The sequence below is a fragment of the Cydia strobilella genome, chromosome 9, assembly GCF_947568885.1.
Source record: "Cydia strobilella chromosome 9, ilCydStro3.1, whole genome shotgun sequence".
NCBI lineage: Eukaryota > Metazoa > Arthropoda > Insecta > Lepidoptera > Tortricidae > Cydia > Cydia strobilella.
Window position 1 is genome coordinate 18,981,067 of NC_086049.1, and position 22,524 is coordinate 19,003,590.

General features: G+C 37.7%; 1 protein-coding gene across 1 annotated transcript in view; it reads left to right on the plus strand.

The window, feature by feature from the left end:
• The window catches only part of LOC134744006 (uncharacterized), a 51,979-nt gene extending 29,971 nt beyond the window's left edge, over nt 1–22,008 (plus strand). The window contains exons 2-6 of the mRNA XM_063677639.1: nt 4,247–4,419; nt 8,636–8,822; nt 18,275–18,414; nt 19,148–19,364; nt 21,923–22,008. Coding sequence (XP_063533709.1) covers nt 4,247–4,419; nt 8,636–8,822; nt 18,275–18,414; nt 19,148–19,364; nt 21,923–22,008 — 803 coding nt within the window. The remainder of the gene's footprint in view (nt 1–4,246; nt 4,420–8,635; nt 8,823–18,274; nt 18,415–19,147; nt 19,365–21,922) is intronic.
• The last annotated feature ends 516 nt before the right edge of the window (nt 22,009–22,524 follow it).

Here is a 22,524-nt window from a genome sequence, read left to right on the forward strand (position 1 = left end):
AATTATTACATATTTATTATTCAATTATTATAATTAAGTGATTATTCGTACATATTATTCGATTTTGTTTCTTTGTTTTCAATAAATTCTTTATAACTGTAGAAACATTTTCCAATAAGCCATTTTTTTAATTTAAATTTAAAGCTTGAATCGCTTACAGCCTCTATTATACATTTTGGTAACTTATTGTATACTACAGGTGCTGTAATATGGATAGACTTTGCAGTCTTCTTGAGTGTATGAGGGATGGTCTTTATTTTGTGCGCGTTTCGAGTGACCCGGGCATTTCCGTCACCACGTTTCCCATACAGTTCCAAGTTCTCTCTCGCATAGACTGCCGCCTGGAATATTAGAAGTGCAGGTAATGTAAGTATGCCTAGTTCTATAAAATGAGGCTTGGCGCTGTCGTCGTGCTTAGCGCGGGCCAGGGTGCGCACAGTGTGCTTCTGCAAGCGGAACACGCCTTCCCATTCAGCAGCTCGGCCCCATTTTATTAATTTAAGAAGTGTAATACCTACTCTTACGGAAGATGTCGCTAGGCGCCTCCCTAAGGCGCATATGGTGGAAATATTAGACGTCCTCGAGTGAGTCTTGGTAGCTCAGTTGGCAGAGCGATGGGCTAGAGTGATCTAGAAACGTGAATTCTCGCCCGAGACAGTGAATTTTATTTAGCTTCACTGCGTATATACCTTCGTATGTATATATATAGTGCTTCAAATCTTGAACCTAAAATCTAAACCACTTCCCGGTATCTGATTACTAACGTAATTCCGGTGACAATGCAATAATTTGCTAACATGGAGGTGTTCTGATGATGCAGCCGGTAGATAGCCAAAGGAAATCCTCGATGGAAAAACACAAACACATCAACTTTAGGCTCATTATAAAGGTCTTAAGAAGTACTCGATAGACATGCAAATGAGAAGAAGTACAGTCAGCAATAAAAGTGTGTCACAAAACGATTTTTTTTGCAGTTACTTGTTCCACTTTTAATTCATTTCTAAGCTTTAACATTGTACGCATAGTAATTTAAGTATATTTGTAACTAACAAAATATGGATTGTATTATCGTCCGAATTAAATGTTTTTTTTTATAACGTTTTCTATAAACGATTGATACTGAGCTAGGCTAGGATTGTTACTGGGTTAGCAAACGCCTAAACAAAGCATCCAGGTAAATTTGCGTTCCCCGACGACCCGCATGCAGGCAGGTTAGACTCGCTAGAGCAAACAGTGTCAATCCACCGGCAGTTTACCATTCAAACAGCGTTCATTCCCACCGACGTTGCGTTTTGCAATGCCGTGTTGATTCAAATCAATAGATCTGAACGAACGGTATTATGTTTCGAATATAAACTTTTGTGAGACATACTAACATATATATATACATATATAACACTTATAGTGAGTTCGTGCTGTGTGTCGCTACAAATGTTAGGTGACCCAAATACACCACTATGCCCGCCTACAACGATAGCGCAAGACCTCCGCCAACCGGCTTTCTCGGCGCGCGGCAGTACGCAATACACGGTCGTCGTGAACGCTGCTCGCACTATTAGTGCTTGAGAGAGGAGACCTAGGCTCTCCGAAACATGTCGCGCGAGTGACTAGAACAAGTGAGTCTAAACCGTGAAATTAATAATGGTATTTAAAGACGAAATAAGTCCATCACAAGTGCGACGTTTCAAACAGAGAATGTTGATTAAGAAATTCACTTGCATGATACAGCATCGTCTCTCGTTTTTGTGAAAACAAATTAAACCGATACACTTTTTACTTTGTCTGGAAGTTCTCCTTTAAGCGCCGATTGTGTTACCTCTAATTTTAAATTTATGATTTTTACCGCTTTCTTTATTGATGGTGCTCCAACCTTGTCAGTTATAGGTTATACTCGTATTAATGTCGTGTAACAGGGACAACATGACATTATTCATAGTGTTATATTATTTTGTCCCTGTCACAAGTGTCACTCAATGATAATGTTATATAACTGCCAGGACCCAAACCCAAAAGTCCCAATTTGATCCCTTCTAGCAGGGAAGAAAAGGCCCCTTTCCGAATAGGTGATGTGAAAAACATATGCAATCTCAGTGTAGTTTTTATGGATCTCAAGATCATATGTACACTGGTTTGAATATAATTTGTCTCTACACACACACACACACACACACACACACACACACACACACACTGTCACAGCTGCATGTTAACGTACTCGAAGTTTCTGTTTTGAGTTCATAACACTAATTAAAAACTTATTCGAGAACGAAATTAACAATACGCCGTGCACTGAATTCGTTTGTTAACACGTTAATAATTAGCTCAGTTAATTAATTTAAATTGTTAAACGGAGAGGGATAATTAATTAAAACAATGTATACTCAGGGGAATAATTTAAGAGGGAGCTAAACACAATTGCAGTTTCTGTATTAAATTTGTACACATTTTTATTAAGGGCAAATGTCATGAAAAAATTCATTCGGAATATATTCTAGTCTATATTTTTGAGGTCAAACTAAAAAAGTTTAAAGTTGGCTCGATAGAAAAAAAAACACGAAATCATGTCTAACTTTAATTTATTTTCATTTTTTTTTATTGTATTGTTGTGTTACCCTGCATAGCATAGCAGTAAAATTTTATATAAATAGCGTGGGATTTGACTAGCAAAATTTTATTCAGAAATGTAGTTACTGAGGTAAAAAATTAAAAGCTACGAAATCACCAAAATTTTCCGTCGCAAGCTTGGCGCGGCGCGCCGTATCTTTTGTTCCTCTCTAATTTCCTGTCTCTACGCTCCCTCTTAAGTAATATTTTTAATAGCCTATGTATTCTTGTACGAGTAAAACATTGAGCATTTTAAGCGTCCAGAAGAAGAACGATATAATTTATTTTTTATTTTTTCTGGTATCTTATTCAGGGAATAGAAAACTTCCAACTACTTTCCCTAAAATTGTTTATTTCTGAAAATATCTCACATGTATACAGTTTTCATGACCTCCACGCTAGGAAATGTCTGCCAAATATCTTTACATTTCAAATTACATAAAATTAGGTATGTACCAGCGCTTTGGACGTCATGTCTCAAAGCTGGAAAATTAATTATTATCGTCTTTCGCTTGGACCGTGGACCCTTCTTAGTTTTCTATATTTTGTTAAGTAATTAAGAGGCTCCTGAATTGACAAAGGAATCTTCCATTACAACAAGCAAAGATAGATATAACTCCGTATTAGATGGATACAGTCTAAGGAAAAAACGTGCCTCGAAAATCAAGAAAATTTGATTCTCGTTCAGAGGGCGCTACTAGTTTTGGCCTACAGTCGTATAGATGGCGTTGACGGTTTCGTTTGTTATTTAACAATTTTAACGCATATCAGTGAAAGAACATGAGTCAAAATCATAAAAATAATTAATGCAAATAAAAAAAATCATTTATCTATATTTAAATACATTCTATCGTATTTTTATAAATCTTCATTTCTAGTTTTAAAGTGTGTTGACAGATGGCAGTGAATTTACTGGGGTTACAAAATTTACTATGACAGTACCGCTCTAGTATAAGTTACTCTATGCAACAAGTATTAACCACAAATCTTAAAAAGCCATCATTTTAGTGTTCACTTATTTTTAACTTTAAACAGTTTGTGATTGTTTATTACGCGCCGGCCAACTGAAACGGATTTATTTTCCAGTATCACTGTACGAAAGCTGCCCGGGAATGTTAATCCTAATATGTTTTATTAACACAAATAATATTGATTTCCATTGTCTCTATTCATTTAAATTATGTAGAAGAATACATTTATGACAACTGTTATGAAATGAGATTTTCTACATATTATTTATGTGAGGCAAGAGAGGGTCGAATTCATATTGAAATTGATTCTTCTTCTTCATTTGCCATGCCCTAACGGACGTCAAATTGATTCATAGTTGATTAAACATCACTAGTATCACTACCAGGTAATTGGTAAAGACCAAGTGTATTATTTCTGCACAAGAACTAGGTACCGACTCCTAAGGGAACTCTTTAAGCACAACCTGACATACCTGACCTGAATAGGTATATACTTACTTGAGAAAATTCGACCCATGCCGCTGTGGCCCGGGTGGTCGAGCGGTCTAGGCATCTGACGCGAATGCCGCTGGTTCGATTGCAGCCTTTTGGAGATTTATTTCGGTCTATAATTTATATAGTCGTGTTTCTTCTTTATAAAACACAAATTAATTTATTTCTTCTTATTACAGTGATCGCAACAGCGCACAACATAACCTTACTAGAGGTACCTCGCTACGGAGACCCGCGGAGAGACGCCAATCTCGTCTGCCACTATATGAACGAGAAAGGAGACCCGCCTCTTCACTCTGTCAAGTGGTACAGAGACTACAATGAAATATTCAGATACACGCCAGGACAACAGGTAAATATATTATTTCTTTTGATTAGCACATTGACTGCCAGCGACCGCCAGCCGGGTTCTCTTTTCGTAGTCGCTTTTTGCTTTAAAACGGAAAAGCCACGCTATTGACTATGAACATAGCGCGTAGCTCGCACTAGCAGTGAATGCGTTAAGAAATGTTGGCCCCACGTTGGGCGCCACTTTAAATTGACTAGCACCCAACATCACATCACTAGACGTCTCACGCTACGGAGATCTCGGGAAACTAAATGCTGTTCTCTCTATCACTCTTCCATATAAGTGCGATAGAGACAGATGGTATTTCATTTCTCTGCGAACGATTATCATCTTAGTTAGGCCCCCTGCGCAAATACGCTGATCTTGTCTGTCACTACACGAAGATAAGGGAGACCCTAGCTCAAGTGGTACAGAGACAGTAACGAAAAATTTAGATATACGCCGAGACAATAGGTAAAAAATTCAATGTGTGTTTTAGGGGTCTACCACTTATCTCACGCAGTTGGTAAAGTAGTTGCGTGGTAGTTTTCTAGTAAAAGATAGATTCGTTTTGGAAGTGAATCTAGTTTGAGTATTCCATTCCATAATGTACTTAACCAATATTATCCGATCACACCCAGCTATACTTTACTTGTCTGTAATTAAACATGACACATCCTGAAATAAATGTAATATGCGAAGGAAAAAATCACTAAGGCCTCCAGTAGGTAGTAATAGTAGTGTGTCTACTTGAAATAACACAAATTTAAAAATATTTTCATAAAAAGTAATTTAATTTGTTCTTAGAGTATGACACATCCTGCCTAGCGCCTTAGTTAAGTGCTAGATAGTTTTTTTATCGTTCCAAGTTGGTCCCACGTTGGGTGCCAGTTTTATTAATTAAACATAAACTTACTAGACGATCCTTATGAGCATCCGCGGAGAGACACCAATCTCTCTGTTAGTAGATGAGAACTTTAGATACAGTTAAGTCGGGACAACATGTAAACATGTTCCATATAATATACATTTTTAATTATTCTGAGTTGGCCCCACGTCGGGTGCCACTTAAAATTGTTCGATGCTATGTAACAAGTCAAACATTTAGTTTATTATTCCGAAGTATAAATAACTTTTTAAGTGTGTAAAATGCCTAAGTGAAACACAATGTTTCAGGATGTTTTTTTCATGAGTTAGATTATGTTTCAAAACCAACACATTTTAAACACACTTATTCATATAATGTATATTAAAAGCCCACATCCGTAATCCATCAAGTGGTATCGGAGTAAAAATAAGATATTTCGATATAAGACGATAAAACATGTGTATTGTCCCACGTTGGGCGCCATCTTCAAAAGTGTTACTTTCGGGATAGACATTCACTAAAAAAAAATGTGACCTGTAATATCTTATTACCAATAAATTATGTCTATGTCTATGTCTTCACGTTTCCAACATTTGAAATCATTACCCACGTTTCTCCAAGAACGCCTTACTTATTACTTACATGAGACAAAGAGTAGTTCAACTGTTAGAATTTTAGCATGTAAATAGAGCTAGAGTTAGACTAACAATTCTTCAGCGAATATGATGCGAACGTTACATGTTTATGAAATTATGACTTTTAAATTAACACTTCCACAGTCTGTGCTACAAAACGCGATGCAGAGTTAGCTTGGACCGACTCAAGCGTGTAAAACACAGTGTCTGAAGAGATTATTTTCCCAAAATGTAAAGCTAGACTCAAAATTGCATGCCCAATTTATGAATAACTTTATTCTTTAATGTATCCAAGCAATTTTGAAGCTAGTTGCACATTATGAGACATTATGGACACTTTGTCAACGAAAAACATTTATACAATAGAAAATTGTACAGTGGAATAATGAAGTTGGATGCGTTTGCAATTGAAGTGAACATTCATACTTGCTGCTTGCGATCCGGAAATGAGTAGCCAGTACAACTTCCTTTGTATGGCTTAAATTACAAACTATGTTCAGACACTAAATTAGAGACACGGAAATGAAAAAGTTTCCTCCCATTCATTTCTCCAATTCAGTGTAATAGTTTTTTACTTAGAACAAAGAACTGAAAATGTGTAAAAAACTTACTTTTCGTTCTCTAATTTGATGACATTATCAAAAAAGCTACACAAGTTTTGGTATTACTACTTAAATAAATAAATATGAATATGGACCGGTAGCTCCAACCGAGGAAAACCGAGGAAAAGGTGGATGGACTGTGTGAAAGATGATATTAAACTAACGCAAGTGAATGATGAGATGACGGGTGACAGAGAGGTATGGAAGAAAAAGACATGCTGCGCCGAGCCCAAGTGAATGGGACAAGGGCAAGCGAATGATGAATATGGACCGGTAGCTTGAACATGTCATGCTCGCTTAAAAGGCTTTGCTTACGGTGGCGTCGTTGATCGGGTCGCCACTTTCCCGAATGATGGTTGAGGGAGGCGATGGCTGACAGGTTGAGATACGCGCCATACTCGTGAACCGGTGCTGTTTAGAGACTGGTCTATTTAAGCTAACACGAGCTATTATACTGATTTAAACTTTCACGATTTTTACTCATTATTATTTACAACGACGGGACTTAATCGCGTAAAATAAGTATTAAACCCACCTCCGACGTTTCGAGGACGGCGTTGTCCCCGTGGTCTCGAAGAAGACTGGCTAAAGTTGACATCAACATCTTCTAGGCGCGCGAGTTTTTCGAACTACCCGCACTTGGTCTTGTTTATTAACTTGAACGTTTTGTGCACTAGGGATGTTACCGGGTCGACACACAACACTCACAATATTCGATTTTTCAACTTTCGATATTTGGTTTCGCTTACACTTACTAATGACTGGGTTCCATGTGGATGAGATCTTAAAACCTTCGTCTCGATTGAAATTTCTATGTTTCTTGATTTCTCGCGCGCCTAGAAGATGTTGATGTCAACTTTAGCCAGTCTTCTCCGAGACCACGGGGACAACGCCGTCCTCGAAACGTCGGAGGTGGGTTTAATACTTATTTTACGCGATTAAGTCCCGTCGTTGTAAATAATAACGAGCTATTATATTAAGAAGGTAAATTTATTTTTGAGTATAGTTATATTGAGACACCTCATTCGGTTTTCGTTTGTTTTTTTCCTTTTAGTGAATGTTTTATTTAATTATACAGCATTTTGACTCTTGGAGACCCTATACATCTCTAAGGATAATTTGATTAAGTATATCATCTTTTAGTTCTGACATTTTGTTACAGTTACACCTCTAAATAATTTTAGATTTTTTTATGTTTTTTTTTTTTATATTATTAGTTTTTTTGTAATTATCGACATTTAGAGACTTCATAGATCTCTAAGTAATTATAATACTACATAGTTTTAATTAATATTTGCTGTTAGATGGTTTGCTTTGGTGTTTTTTTTTTACTTATATGTAAATTGCATGTTGACGTGTAAAAGTGCCCTTGTGGCCTATTTGCTGAATAAATATTGACATTTGAAGTTTGAAAAATAAACGTCAAATATCGTTCGTGTTTTTGGCACATATAAATTTACATTTGAAAAATGGCTGATTTGTTTGTTTAGTATTGTCTTCGGTTTCCGCGAAGGTGTTTTGTATAACTAGCCTTATGAACCGATTTTTGCATGTACAACCAGCCTTAAAGTTTATACTTTATTATGGTGCATTATTTTTGTATGTGGGTATTTTTGCACATTGTAGCTTTTCCTCAGTCACCCGTTGACCACTAACGCTGTAAAGGGTTCGAAACGTCGGGATGTAACTATTATAAATTCAATATCTTCTTCTTCTTCTTCTTTTCCTGTTACCCCCTGCTGGGGTGTAGGGCTCGAATCTTGTTTTTCCATTAACTACGGTCTTGGGCAGCTTGGGTAACCTCCTCCCACCCCATCCCCAATACACCCAGCTCTTGCTCCACAGAACGACGCCAAGTGGGTTTAGGGCGACCATGTTTCCGCTTGCCGCGCGGGCATCTTCCAGGTCAGGGCCACTTTGGATAGGTGGGTGTCAGGTTTCCTGAGGATATGTCCAATCCAATGCCATTTCCGCGTCTGTATCTCCTTGTGTACGGGTGTTTGTCCGGTTATTCTCCATAAGTGAGCGTTTGTGATCCAGTTAGGCCAAAAGAAATAAATTCAATATACGCGGATTATCCGTTTTCATAGTTTTATTTCATTGATATCGAATGCTAATTTTATTTTTCTTTGTAGCCAGAAACCCGAACATTCAACACGACAGCCGGCGCCATCTCTCGAGGCGACTGCAACAAGCATCGATGCTCCATCAACGTAGTGTTACCCAAACATTACACCACCAGGATATCATACACGTGTGAGGTGTCCACTGAAGGTCCGAGGTTCGCTGTTGTGAAGCAGACGAAAAATCTTACAGTTGCTGGTAAGTGAAATAAAGCTGCTTTAGAAATAAAACCTCAGGTGCGGGTTAAGATGAGCACCATATAGCTGTTTCGAGCTGCAGCGTCAAAAGTAAAAATACTTAATGATAGCCAACCTCCGGCAGGAGACGGCACCATAAGAAGAAGAAGAAATGGGGTGGCGTTAAATTTGATGACACGTGCAGACCACTTTTCCAAAAGTTTCACATTCTCCCCCTAGCCTGTATGTACGTTTTAAAAGTATGTATTTTTACAATAAACCACCCGGAGTACTTTATAAAGCGCGAGGAAATGTTCGCAAGACAACTCCGGGCTCAGTACCAACTTCTACTATACCAGAAGCCTGTACCTCTGATATATATAGGAGAAATGCTTTTAATATGTGTGTTGTAATATTCAATAACCTCCCTATAGAGCTGAGAATGTTGAAAGGGAACGTATTTAAAATAAAATTGATTGAATGGCTACATGGACATTGCTTTTATAGCTTTAAGGATTATTTAAAATTTAAAACGTAATATTTAAAATGACAATCGCCGATTTTTATTTCACATATGTAATTTATTTTATTATTGACTATTCAACTATAATACTCTCTTATTTTTCAATTTTATCTCATTGACATTGTTTTATTATGATATTGTTTTAATGATTGCATAGTAATTAGTAAATGTACCTTAATGTACCATTTTGTAAATATTTTGCATGTTGATGTTGTGTCGACTGAATACTGTTTCTAGCTATTTTATAAGATCTGATTGTTACGTATTCAAGCAAATGAATATATTCTATTCTCTATTCTATTCTATTTTAAATAAAGGAAAAAATTACTAGAGCTTGCGCTCTTACGACTCCCTTGAAAGGAGTATTGAGTATTGCGGTTCGCTGTTGTGAAGCAGACTAAAAATGTTCAGTCAAATAAATATTCTTAGTGAAATACTAAAGCTGCTTGAGGCATAAGTGAAGGAAAAAACTTGAGCTTGCAGTCCCGGGACACCTTGGGAAGGTCTCAGGAGTAGTTACTACTTACTACTGTAGTAAGATTATAGATACTTGTATGCAAAAATTTCTCCGCTTAAAGTGAACCTCCAACATGTTGTGCTGGGGCACTCTGTGTAAAAGTTAAAACTAGTGTAAGAGTAAACACCAGGGCACCATTATAACAAATATTTATTAGGGAATCACAAAATATGAGAGTTTAGTCTTTGATAGTACATGGCGTGGTTCACGCCCAAAACCGATTTACAAGATGGACGCTCCTAGTGATGTTTCATTCCGGTTATGGTAGTGTTGTGCAGGACGATGGAGGAGGATGGAAGAGAAAAACATGTTGTGCCGACCCCACATAACGTGGGATAAGGGCAGGAAGAAGAAGAAGAAGAAATGTGAAAAACATGAAACTTTTATCAGCTGACTGTTATTTATGATTATTAGATGGACGACGACGCTCCTAGTGATGTTTCATTCCAGTTATGGTAGTGTTGTGCAGGACCGATAAATGACGATGCCGCCTTTTACTAGCTATACTTATACAATTTATGGCATGATGGTTTATTTAAAAAAAACTAAGAGTAGATGTGCAATAAGAATACGGCGTACAAACGGAGACCGGTCTGTTTAAGTTTACACGGGCTTCATTTTACCTATGTAACTTTACTTTTGAGTGGCATTAACGTGAGGCACTTCATTCGGTTCTTGTCTGTTTGTCTGATTTAATATCTTGTCTTTTTCTTAATTATATAACAATTCAAGTCTTGGAGACCCTTTACATCTCTGGATAATTTGATGATCTTTTTTATTATTAATATATACATTTTATCTCTGACACCTAGAGACTTTTACATCTCTAAACAATGTTAGTACTTCTGTTGTTTGTATATTTTTTTATTAGCTTTTTTTTGTGTAATTTGACATTTATATTTATGTAATTTTTTTTTGTAATTTTGGGTTAATTTTATTCTTTGTAAAAATTTACATGTAAAAGTGCCCCTGTGGCCTATTTGCTAAATAAATGTTTGATGTTTGTTTGAAAACTGGGACATTATAATCTCAGAGACCCCTGTTCTCCTCGGTATCCATCTATTTAATTACTTCACAAGATCTTAACGCCCCGTAGGTTCATGTTCTTCTCTCACTCTCACTGAGCGTAAGCGTGGGCGAGATGGATGTGCGTGCTGGGGACCGCGGATGTCGTGAAGTTTAATTTGTTGTACGTTTTCACACAAAGAAAGTAATCAATGAATTCCCTCAAAAATAAATTGCGCATTTTTGGAAGCAATTTTCATATTTTTGAGCTTTTGTGCATTAATTCATAAAACAATTTAAAGTGCGTGTTAGACCTATCATAGGTCTAATCTTGGCGTTTAGAGAACCTTTAGTTTGAAAAATTTATTGTGGCAGGTTTATAGTCTGTTATTTTGGTTTTAAAATAATGTGGATGTTAGTTTCAAAGTGAACACATACATAAATCACTATGTTTATTGTATACCTGGATTGCGCTTTGCCAATTAGTCTTTACGGTGCCGTGGGTTCAGACAGCGGAGTTTTTAAAAATAACGCACTGCTTTTTTATAGGTGACCTATGTTCGTGATTTTTTCCTATCAAGCGACAGTCAATCAATGAACTTACTAGAAAAAATCCTCAAAATTGCTAAGTAAAGTTTTGGCAACCGTATTCTGATCGTAAAAAAGCGGTGCGTTGTTTTTAAAAACTCCGCTCTCTGAACCCACGGCACCGTAAAGACTAATTGGCAAAGCGCAATCCAGGTATACAATAAACATAGTGATTTATGTATGTGTTTACTTTGAAACTAACATCCACATTTAAAACCAAAATAACAGACTATAAAGCTGCCACAATAAATTTTTCAAGCTAAAGGTCCTCTAAACGCCAAGATCTCAAAAGCATCCAGCGGGAAAGCATGTGCAGCAGCAATCAGTCAGTGTCGAGGCAATTCGCGAGAGCGGTACGGGGATGTATGGCGTGACTGCTCCCATTGGGATTGGAAAATGAGATACTGTCTTGGCTAGCCGAGAAAAATTGAAGATCGAGATTGGCTGTTTATTGTCCGGCAAAGACAAAAGTGAAGCCTTACTTCGCTTTACACTCAATGGCATTGATCAAAAATCGATTTTCATCGCAATATTGAACGACAAGGGGCCCGCGTCTCAAAGGCTTGTAACTTGTAATACAAGCGGATGTCACTTTTTGGACTTTGACACTTTGTCTTTTGACAGCTTTTGTTAGAAAGGGACTTCCGCTTGTATTATAAGCTACAAGCTTTTGAGAAACGGGCCCAAGGTTGCATGTTTCTGGTATGTGACTCAATGCTTCCAATTTTTGGGTGTGGTGGATTATACACAGATGTTAAAACAAAATTTGTCACACCGTGGGTAATGATCTTATTACACAGTTATAATAAAAGGAGTAACTTTTTATTAGGATAAAAGTTAAATCAGAAAAATGGGCTAACCTTTCATTTTGTGTATGTTTAATTGTCTACCACGAGACACGTGAAATTAATTGCTGTGCATGACCGCGATAAATTAGGTTGTAGGTTTCAAGCGACTAAAATGACATCTCTGGATACGATAAATACAACAATTTTAGAAACAAATAAACAACAAGTTTTTGAAGGTAGTTTATAATTTTCTCTCTATTGCTGTAATTCTTTTCGCCAGTAACTAGTTAACGGAGAAGAATAATAGACGAACTATTTCAACAACGGTTTAATAAATATAACTCTGGCACATTCTAACGAAATTCTTCCTTGCGGGCCGACACTGAAAAATCGTGCTTTCTAGGAACTATTTGCTAGATATACTTATTTCTACCTTTATTCTTAGTAGTTCCTCAGCTACAAATAGAGAAACTAATTTTTGATAAGCAGATACGTCTTAGAGCGATACTTATTATCATTACGATAAACCTTCCTATTATACAAAATTACATATAGGTAAAAAAGTTATAATGAGTTTGAAATCTTATTTACATCCTAATAAATACCTATAAATGTGAAAAACATGCACGCAGCGGAAATGAGAATGTTGAGATGGATGTGTGGAGTGACGAGAAAGGATCGGATTAAGAATGAGTATATTAGGGGAAGGTTGAAAGTAGCACCAGTAACGGAGAAGATAAGAAGTAGTAGGTTAGCGTGGTATGGGCATGTGATGAGGAGGGATGAATGCCATATAGGCAAAAGAATGTTAGGGATGAATGTTAATGGACGGAGAGCGTATGGTAGACCCAAAAAGCGTTGGATGGATTGTGTGAAAGAGGATATGAGAAAGAAAGGAGTGAGTGCTGAGGTGACGATAGATAGAGGAGAATGGAAGAGAAAAACATATTGTGCCGACCCCACATAACGTGGGATAAGGGCAGGAAGAAGAAGAAGAAGAAATGTGAAAAACATGAAACTTTTATCAGCTGACTGTTATTTATAGTTATTGGCCAGCACTACATAGTAATTGGCCTTTGCTAACAAATCAGAAAGAAACAAGCCAATTGAAACCTTGCTGTTAAGTGGCCAATCACTATAAACTATAAAGTGGCTAATAACTATAGCAATCACCCTACTTAAAAGTCTACAGTTTGTAACTTTAGGGGTACCACACGCTGTTTTAGGATTCCGTACCTCAAAAGGAAAAAACGGAACCCTTATAGGATCACTCGTGCGTCTGTCTGTCTGTCTGTCTGTCTGTCCGTCTGTCACAGCCTATTTTCTCCGAAACTACTGGACCAATTAAGTTGAAATTTGGTATACATAATTATGTAAGTTTATGACCCAAAGACGAACATAACGTAAATAAATGAATTTTAAGCATGGGGGCCACTTTCGGGGGGTAGATGTGAAAATTAAAAAATAAAGTTTTTCAAAGTATATCGTGTTACATATCAAAGGAAAGAGATTTTTTATAATTTTAGGATAAACAATTTAGAAGTTATTGCAAAAAATAGGCAAAAAATTACCATTCCAACCCCCCCCCCCCTTATCTCCGAAACTTCTGGGTCTAAAATTTTGAAAAAAATACACAAAATAGATCTTTACCTATAGATTACAGGAAAACCTATTAGAAATGTGCAGTCAAGCGTGACTCGGGCTTAATTACTTAGTTTTTGATCCGACCCCTACGGGTTTTTAAAGACATTTCACTCACGTTTCAGATAAAAAATACATTGTTTAAATTGTGTAATGTACGGAACCCTTGGATCACTGTACCTAGTGTGTTTGAAATCGGTACCTACTTTTCAATATTTTTTCTTTGTTGTTGAAATACAGTCAACCGCAGAGACTTTAGTTGTTCCTCTCCAAACAAAATAAATAAATAAATATTATAGGACATTCTTACACAAATTGACTAAGTCCCACGGTAAGCCCAAGGAGGCTTGTGTTATGGGTACTCAGACAACGATATAATTATATAATATATAAATACTTAAATACATAGAAAATACCCATGACTCAGGAACAAAACAAAACAAACAACAACAAAACAAAACAACAACAACAACACACATGACTCAACAAAATTCTATACTCAACTCACTGCTACTGCTAACTGTACAATGTTGTTGTCTACCGAAGTTTTAGGTGATAAATTCATTAAAATAAAAGACAGGACTTAAATTATGTCTTATAAAAGACCTACATTTTCTCGTTATTTTCTCTTTGACACGTTAATCTTGGTAAAAGTGTCAACAAATCAAGATTTCTTCAGTTGAAATCCGTAACATCACAGGGCACTTAAGTAACTAAAATGCTGCTTAATATTCAGCCTCAGCCATTCAAATTCGCCTTTGGGAATTTAAATAAATGTTCCCAGTGATATCTTCGTCGTTAAATCCGAGATTTTATGGATCATCTTGGATTTTCCTATCGTCACAAAGTTCGAGGAATTTAATGACCATTAATTTTTTTTAAGTCAACTGTTTTAGATTTCGAGAAAATATGTGATAAATAAATAACAGAATGTAATTAACATTGCTATTGATACCTCTGCAATTTTAGATACTTAAATAATTATGAAAAGATTGTAAAGATAGATACAGTAAGTACTCACAATAAACTGAAACCTAATAGAATAAGATCAACATGGAGAAAACCGTATATAAGAGAACACCGTCTACAAGCAGCTCTTCGCGTCGCTTTAACTCTTGCGTTTGCACTCTTACTCCACTTATAGAAGGTCGGTTTCTTGTGTCTGAGCGAATACTATACAAACACGATAATTCTTGCCCTATGACGGTCTTCCCTGTCAGTTGTTAATTGTGAGATTATCATTAGTGATAATTCTGAAACCATTAACTTTGCGGGAATTTCGTAAGGTTAGGTTAGGTGAGGATTGTTTTGGCAATCCTGAAAGTTACGCGTGCCTGAGAAATGCGGACAAACAATACATTTATGACTTAAAACTTTATGGAAAACAATAGAGACCCGGGGAAGGCCATATAATATTTGGTTCGATTGGTAAGACTATCATAGAACAAGAGTATTTATTTGTATACGTACTTCGCTCAGACATAATCAAAAACTAAGAGCTATGGACGGTATAGAAAGGACGACAATCTCTTATGGCAGAACTGTTGCAAAAGTGACCAGCAGCTTTCAGCTTTAAATAATAGTTCCTAATCTCTCCAGTGGCGCTAGGTAGGCTCATGGATATGACATGAACCATAATATAGAGATGAAATGGGGGAGGGGCAACAAATAACCCGACCACATTACGTAGGTTGTTTTTGGTATGTTGTCAGGAATGTTAAAACGTGTAATAGATGTCATATATTAAAGAAAAGAAAAATTGACGAAGCCCTCCAGTATTTAATGAAAAAAAAAATTTGATTTGTTCCCAAACTTGTTCAATAGTTCAATGTTAAAACGTGTTTTTAATTTTGTCGCATTGCGTATGTTCTGTCCCTCACCAAGTCCCTCACGGTCGCACGGGCGCACATCTATATAAAATACTAGGTATGGTGGCGCCGCCTAATTAGAGTTAGAAGCGATTAAGAGTTTGTAGACGGTCTTCTCCGCATCGACCGCATGTACCCTGACTTTATTTCTAATCGTTTTAAAATCATAATGTTCGATCATTAACCTATAGCCGTAAGCAATATTCTGAATATTCCTTTATCCCTTATAAATTACATGCTATTTTCATTTATAGCCTCATTAAAGTCAATGGCTACCAGTTTCACATACCTACTAAAACCACGCTCTAGTTTATCGATCATCGGATTCATGCTATCATCCTTTTCACTTTTCAACATCGCTTCATTAGTGTGAAAGGGACGGCGTAATCGAAAATCTGGTGAATGCACGTTTTGGTCGGTAGTTGACGTGTTGACGCAATTATTGCGGAATTTGTGAAAATCGCCAGTGTAAAGTGGTGCGGTTTGGGCCACATTAAGCTTTCATGGCAATTTGCTGTTGGTCAATTAATGATTATTCGGTCAGCGTGTCAATTAATATCTTCATCAGTCACATAATGGGCATCCAATTGATGCTAGTGTTTGTGCATTAGTATAATCGACTATGAATTATGAGACACGGATTAAATAAGTACTAGTTTTTTGTCCTCGCATCTGTATTAGTAGCTGCAGGTTTCTATTTTTAAAACCCTTTATTATGGAAGGTAGAGGTAATGAAATGAATCTTCATGTATCAGTATCAAAAAGTGACCGTAAAAAACCGTAAATAGGCGGCGCCACCATACACTGAAGTATCAAGACCATACACCTAGTATTTTATACAGATGTGCACCCGTGCGACCGTGAAGGACAGAATATACAAAATTAAAAACACGTTTTAACATTCCTGACAACATACCAGAAACAACCTACGTAATTTGGTCGGGTCATTTGCTGCCCCTCCCCCATTTCGTCTCTACATTATTATACCTCTACGGTTCATGTCATAGAGTCTCCAATATATTATCATAGAGTAACTTATACTAGAGCGCTACTGTCATAGTAAATTTTGTAACCCCAGTAAATTCACTGCCATCTGTATTTAAATATGGATAAATGATTTTTTTGTTTGCATTAATTATTTTTATATGATTTTGACCCATGTTCTTTCACTGGTATGCGTTAAAATTATAAATAACAAACGAAACAGTCAACGCCCTCTATACGAGTGTAGGCCAAAACTAGTGGCGCCATCTGATCGAGAATCAAATTTTCGTGATTTTCGAGGCACGTTTTTTCCTTAGACTGTATCCATCTATTACGGAGTTATATCTATCTTTGATATTATAATACTCTTTGGTCTCTGAGCCTACCTAGCGCCACCAGAGAGATTAGGAACTATTATTTACAGCTAAAAGCGGTCACTTTTGCAACAATTCTGCCATAAGAGATTGGCATCCTTTCTATACCGTCCATACCCTTTATGTTAGCTTTCTACTAAAATTTGACGGAATAATGGAACAATCTAACTGGTATTTTAGTATTTGGAATATAAGAACAGATTAGAAACTTAGGTTTAAAGATCAATAATATTCAAGATTATTTTTTTTATAAAGAATTGAATACCCAACTCATAAAGTTTTTGTTTAAGTTACCAAAATTCACAAAAATTGGTTCTGTTCCGTGTACTTAGAGCCTTTAAATTGCGCTCTCTAGATATTTCTCCGCAAAGGGACACTCCACTTAACGCAGGGGGATAAGCTACTTTTGCCACTAATGATATATTTTTCCTACCTCAAATATTTGTTCCTGAGTTATAGAGCACACGCCTCTCTCCCAGGCCCATTTGAACGCGTTCATTTCGCTCAGACTTGTCCGCACAAGTATTAGTGCGAGCGAGACGCCCGCGCGGATGACAGCTAACTGATATGATTTCAATACATACATACATATAATCACGCCTATTTCCCGGAGGGGTAGGTTGAGACCACGGATTTCCACTTGCTACGATCCTGACATACCTCTTTCGCTTCCTTCACTTTCATAACATTCCTCATACACGCTCGCCGGTTTAGGGCCTTTCTTCAGGATTTCCCCGATCTGATCAGAGAAAGTCCGCTGAGGTCTGCCCCTTCCAACTCCCGTTTCTACCTCAATATGATACCTCAGTATGATTTCAATATCATTCTAATATCGGTTTGAGGTCAGTGCACATTCGAATTGGCCTGTTCGTTTACGTCACTAATCCCAGGTTTGTGCTAATTGCACGTAAAAGTACTCCACGGTCTGAATGCCGTCCACACAATGAGCTAACGGACGCCAGAAGTTTTTTTTATCTCTATGATTTCTTAATTTCATTATCCTATCTCTCTTTTCCTTGACCTTTTCTCATTATTTGGGGTCCTAGTAGTTATATTTCACCAGGATTCTCGTTTCTGGGTCATCTCAGGTGGGATTTGGGCTTCTTTTATATCCGTCACTGTTGCCAGCTATGTCAGTCGGCATTCTTCGGATTGTCCTATAATTAATTTAATATTTTGTCGGCAGTGACGCTAAAGCAAGATCCGGAGATAATCGGAGTCCCGAGCAGCGTCCAACTGGGGGAGGACGTCATGCTGAACTGTTCGACGGGGCCGGCCATGCCGCCGGCCAACATTCAGTGGTACATTGATGGGAAACCTGAAATTGTAAGTAAAGCCATATTGTATAATGTGCCTACTTTAATAACTGGAGTTCCAAGCAGCTGGGGGAACGGGGGACAGGACGTCACTACTGTTCGACGGGCCCGGCCATGCCCGGGCATGGTTCAGTGATAGAAAATTAGAAATTGTAAGTATTAGATGCCGAACAGTAAGCTGACCTAATATTGAGCACAAAAGTTGGGGGTTACCTACCTACAACTTTAAATAGAAATGCCCTTAACTGGTAAAGGAAAAACTCAACGTCGTGTCGTATCAGGCTGTCAAGGAGAAGGCAGAGGACCGACACTTATGGAAATCGCTCCACCGACAAGAGTATAACTCTTAAATATATGATGATGATGATGCCTATAACTGTCATTTAGTGAAGATGGAAAAAATAAGTAACTTACTACATGGAAATAGAGACATTAATTACCACAAGGCGCGACAAGATATCGCCAGATTAAAGTAATTTGATGCGATGTTGACAGACTTCATGTTATGTCTCTGCCCACGCTTGAAATGTTGATGTCTCACAAAGTAACTCGAATTCACGAAGTTGTTGCTAACAACAATCGCTAGAATAGAGAAATGCACATGCGTTGACAAATACTTTCCACAGCTACTGGCTTTGTTTGCTTCAGCCACCCTTGGGTCAAATTAAGTAGTCTACATTCGAACGTACGTGGCGCGTCGCACTGACCGTAATAACTAGACCAATTATTCTTTCTCCCACCAGATCCAACCCTGGGAAGGCAACACAGAAGTGACTGTCGCCAACGACGAAGGTCTGCGAATGAGCTGGCGGCCCCTACGGTTGACGATCAGCACGCCACGAGGCGTAGTGGCGGTGCGGTGCGAGGCAAGGCAACCGGTGCGGCCGCCGTACGTGCGGTCGACTAATGTGAGCCTCGCTGTGGCACGGTCGCCGCATTTATCCATGTTCACAGCTTCGGGTGAGAAACTAGATTATTTATGGCATTTTCTATAAAAAGGTACCTTATTGTCGATGGCGCTTACGCCATTGTAACGATGCTCCGATATAAATACAATGCCGCACGACGCTGTGCGGCGTAAGCACCATCGTCAATAAGGTCCCTTTTCATAGAAAATGACTCATTTACTGAGCTATGTTTGAGAGGTCGGAGGCTAGGCAGCCTGTACACGTCGTATGTGCTATGCCTTGGCTTTCGCCGCATCGTTCAGTGAATTACTGGTTAAAAATATAATTATAAAATATGCTGCACTAAAAGTTAACTATTGTAATATAACTAAGTAAATGAACTTTCGGGTAATTCCTATTAACATCGTAGCCTTATGTTTCTATGTTCACAGCTTAAATTATTGTGTATTAATGAAGAACTTTATTGGTTTACAACATAACAACTGTGGTGTCCCTAATAGAGAAATACCTACCTAAGTAAGAATAGAGTACACTCCATACATCGATAAAACATAAGTTTAAAATCTATGAATATTTTCTACCATAGGTTCCTTCCGTGAAACTTCCTGCCTCGCACAGCTAAACTGTGGAATGAACTGTCGCCTGCGGTATTTCCGGACCGATATGACCTTCAAACCTTCAAGAAAAGAGCGTATTCCCATCTTAAAGGCCGGCAAAGCACTTACAACCCCTCTGGTGTTGCGGGTGTCCATGGGCGGCGGTAATCGCTTACCATCAGGTGATCCGTCTGCTCGTTTGCCTCCTATTTCATAAAAAAAAAGACAGCTTTGTATGGAGTCATTCTAAGATTAGTTATTTTTCTATGTCCATTGCCGTTTTGAATTAAGCACCCTTAGTATTGACTAATCATTTACATCAACGAAACAATAATGTAACTGTTAAACAAGAAATCTTCCCACCACACTACTAAACGAAATCTATCATCAATCATCTCGCAGTCTGTCCGTCCGTCTGTCCGCCCAATTATGGTCCCCCGTCTGTCCATCAAGGGTGTTGACGGAGTGCCTGATTAAATATCTTATTTATGTGTATTTTCGGTGCCTTCAGCTGGAAACATTTTTCCGAATGAGTTAACTGATATTTGCGTTGAAATATTACGTGTAGCTTTGGCTACAGTCTTCAACCTTATTTGATTTTGATGTTCAAGTACGTGAAATATTCGTTTTTGAGGGTCGTAAGTTATAATAATACAGTCTTATAAAATAAAGCGGACAGGTGCGAGTCGGACTTGCGCACCGAGGATTCCGTACTTTTTAGTATTTGTTGTTGTAGCGGCAACAGAAATACATCATCTGCGAAAATTTCAACTGTCTAGCTATCACGGTTCAAGAGATACAGCCTGGTGACAGACAGACGGACAGCGGAGTCTTAGTAATAGGGTCCCGTTTTTACCCTTTGGGTACAAAATCCTAACTAGTGGCTCTGTGAGCTGTAGACCTCGTGAGAACAATGTAAAACTAAAAAATGTATGGCTCCGCCATTTTGAAATTTTTCCAAAAAGTATGTCAACAAAAGAATATAGGTATTTTATACTCGAACCTGCTCACAAAAGGAATCGGGAATCGGTTGAGAATTGCGACCTGTAGAGGAGAACATGCGGACATTACGAAAGCTTTTTTCTCAAGTGAAACGGAGAATTTCGGTTACGCTCGGTCAATAAGGTAGTAGTATTGAATGTTACAAATTAAAAGTGACAATTTGTTAGTAAAATATTTATCAGTACGGTTTTTACTCACTATTATTTTTAGTCGCTTTTGGCGACATGTTTCGGATTCTTTGGGAATCCATCCTCAGGCACGAGTGTCCGCGGCGGTTGTACGTCGTGCACATGTCGCCAAAAGCGACTAAAAATAATAGTGAGTAAAAACCGTACTGATAAATATTTTGAAATATGTCTCACGATAGTTTAAGTGCGAATTTGTTAGTAGTTAATGATATTAATTAATACACATTTTCGACCTGAGGAACCTTTCGGGTCATTATCAAGGTACCTCTAAATTCTTTCCGACTGAACGTCTATAGCCTTCGACAAGGAGGAGTTTTGGGCTGAAGGGTGTCAAGTTCGGGCGGCAGGGTTGCGTAATTCATCGCAACCATAATGTAGTTTTTAATTTTTAAAACTATAGCATACTAATATTTTTAAATATTTTGTAATATTCAGTTTTAAGGTATTTATCTATGGGCCACTAGTTGCCTGAACGTTTTTGGCAGAAGTCACTAAGTACACATTTTATGAGGTATCTTGACTCATAGACTTATGTTCTCCTAGATTCGAAATACAGCAATTAATGCCTATTTGGTCTTAAGTTGAGGCTTTTATTAGACGAAACAATAATATCATGTTTATGTTTCTCATATTGCTTACAAGATGTCAGACACCCCAACGCGCAAGTCCATGAAATGAAGGTTTCAAATTCTTCTAACGCTCAAAGTGCCTAAGTAGTATCAGAAAACAACTGACAATAATGACCCTATGTTTGATTGGAAGTATCAGCGCCACCTGGTGTCATTTCTTATGACTATTTTAAAACATTCTCCTTTTGCCAACAGGCTCGAGTACGGCGCAAACGGCGCTGGCGCTCCTGGCCGGCGCGTCGCTACATCTATTGTGTAAAAGTGCCTTGACTGAAGTATAGTTAGGACTAATTTTAAAGCCGTTACCCTCAAGGGTCGATCGCAGCTGTTTACTTTAACATGACAATTTAAACTTACATTTCCATGTCAAATGTCAAGGAGCGGTGTAGACAAAAAATAAGCGGGAGTTACTTCGGGATGCGGATCGGAAGATTAAACACTGAGCGCACGAGCGTTAAGTAATATGCATTCAATTTGAACGAGCACGGTTGTCAATTCATTTGTCAGAATTTGTGACCCTAGGACACGACACGGTACAAATGTGTTTTTACATATTTGATTCCCATTTGCTACCAAAACGAGGGGGAATCATTTTCTAAATGATGTTTATTTTATTTTAATTCGTTCCGATACATGTACGGATAAGTACGAACGTTGTGCACGCCCGAATTATAAGTAAATTACATTTAGATATAATTTTGATGTCCAAGTGTACGTTCGAATTGATCTCAAACTGTTTTGCTGATTTGAAATTGTGGATGTATCTATGCGGGTTCAAATCCTGGCCTAGTCGTTTT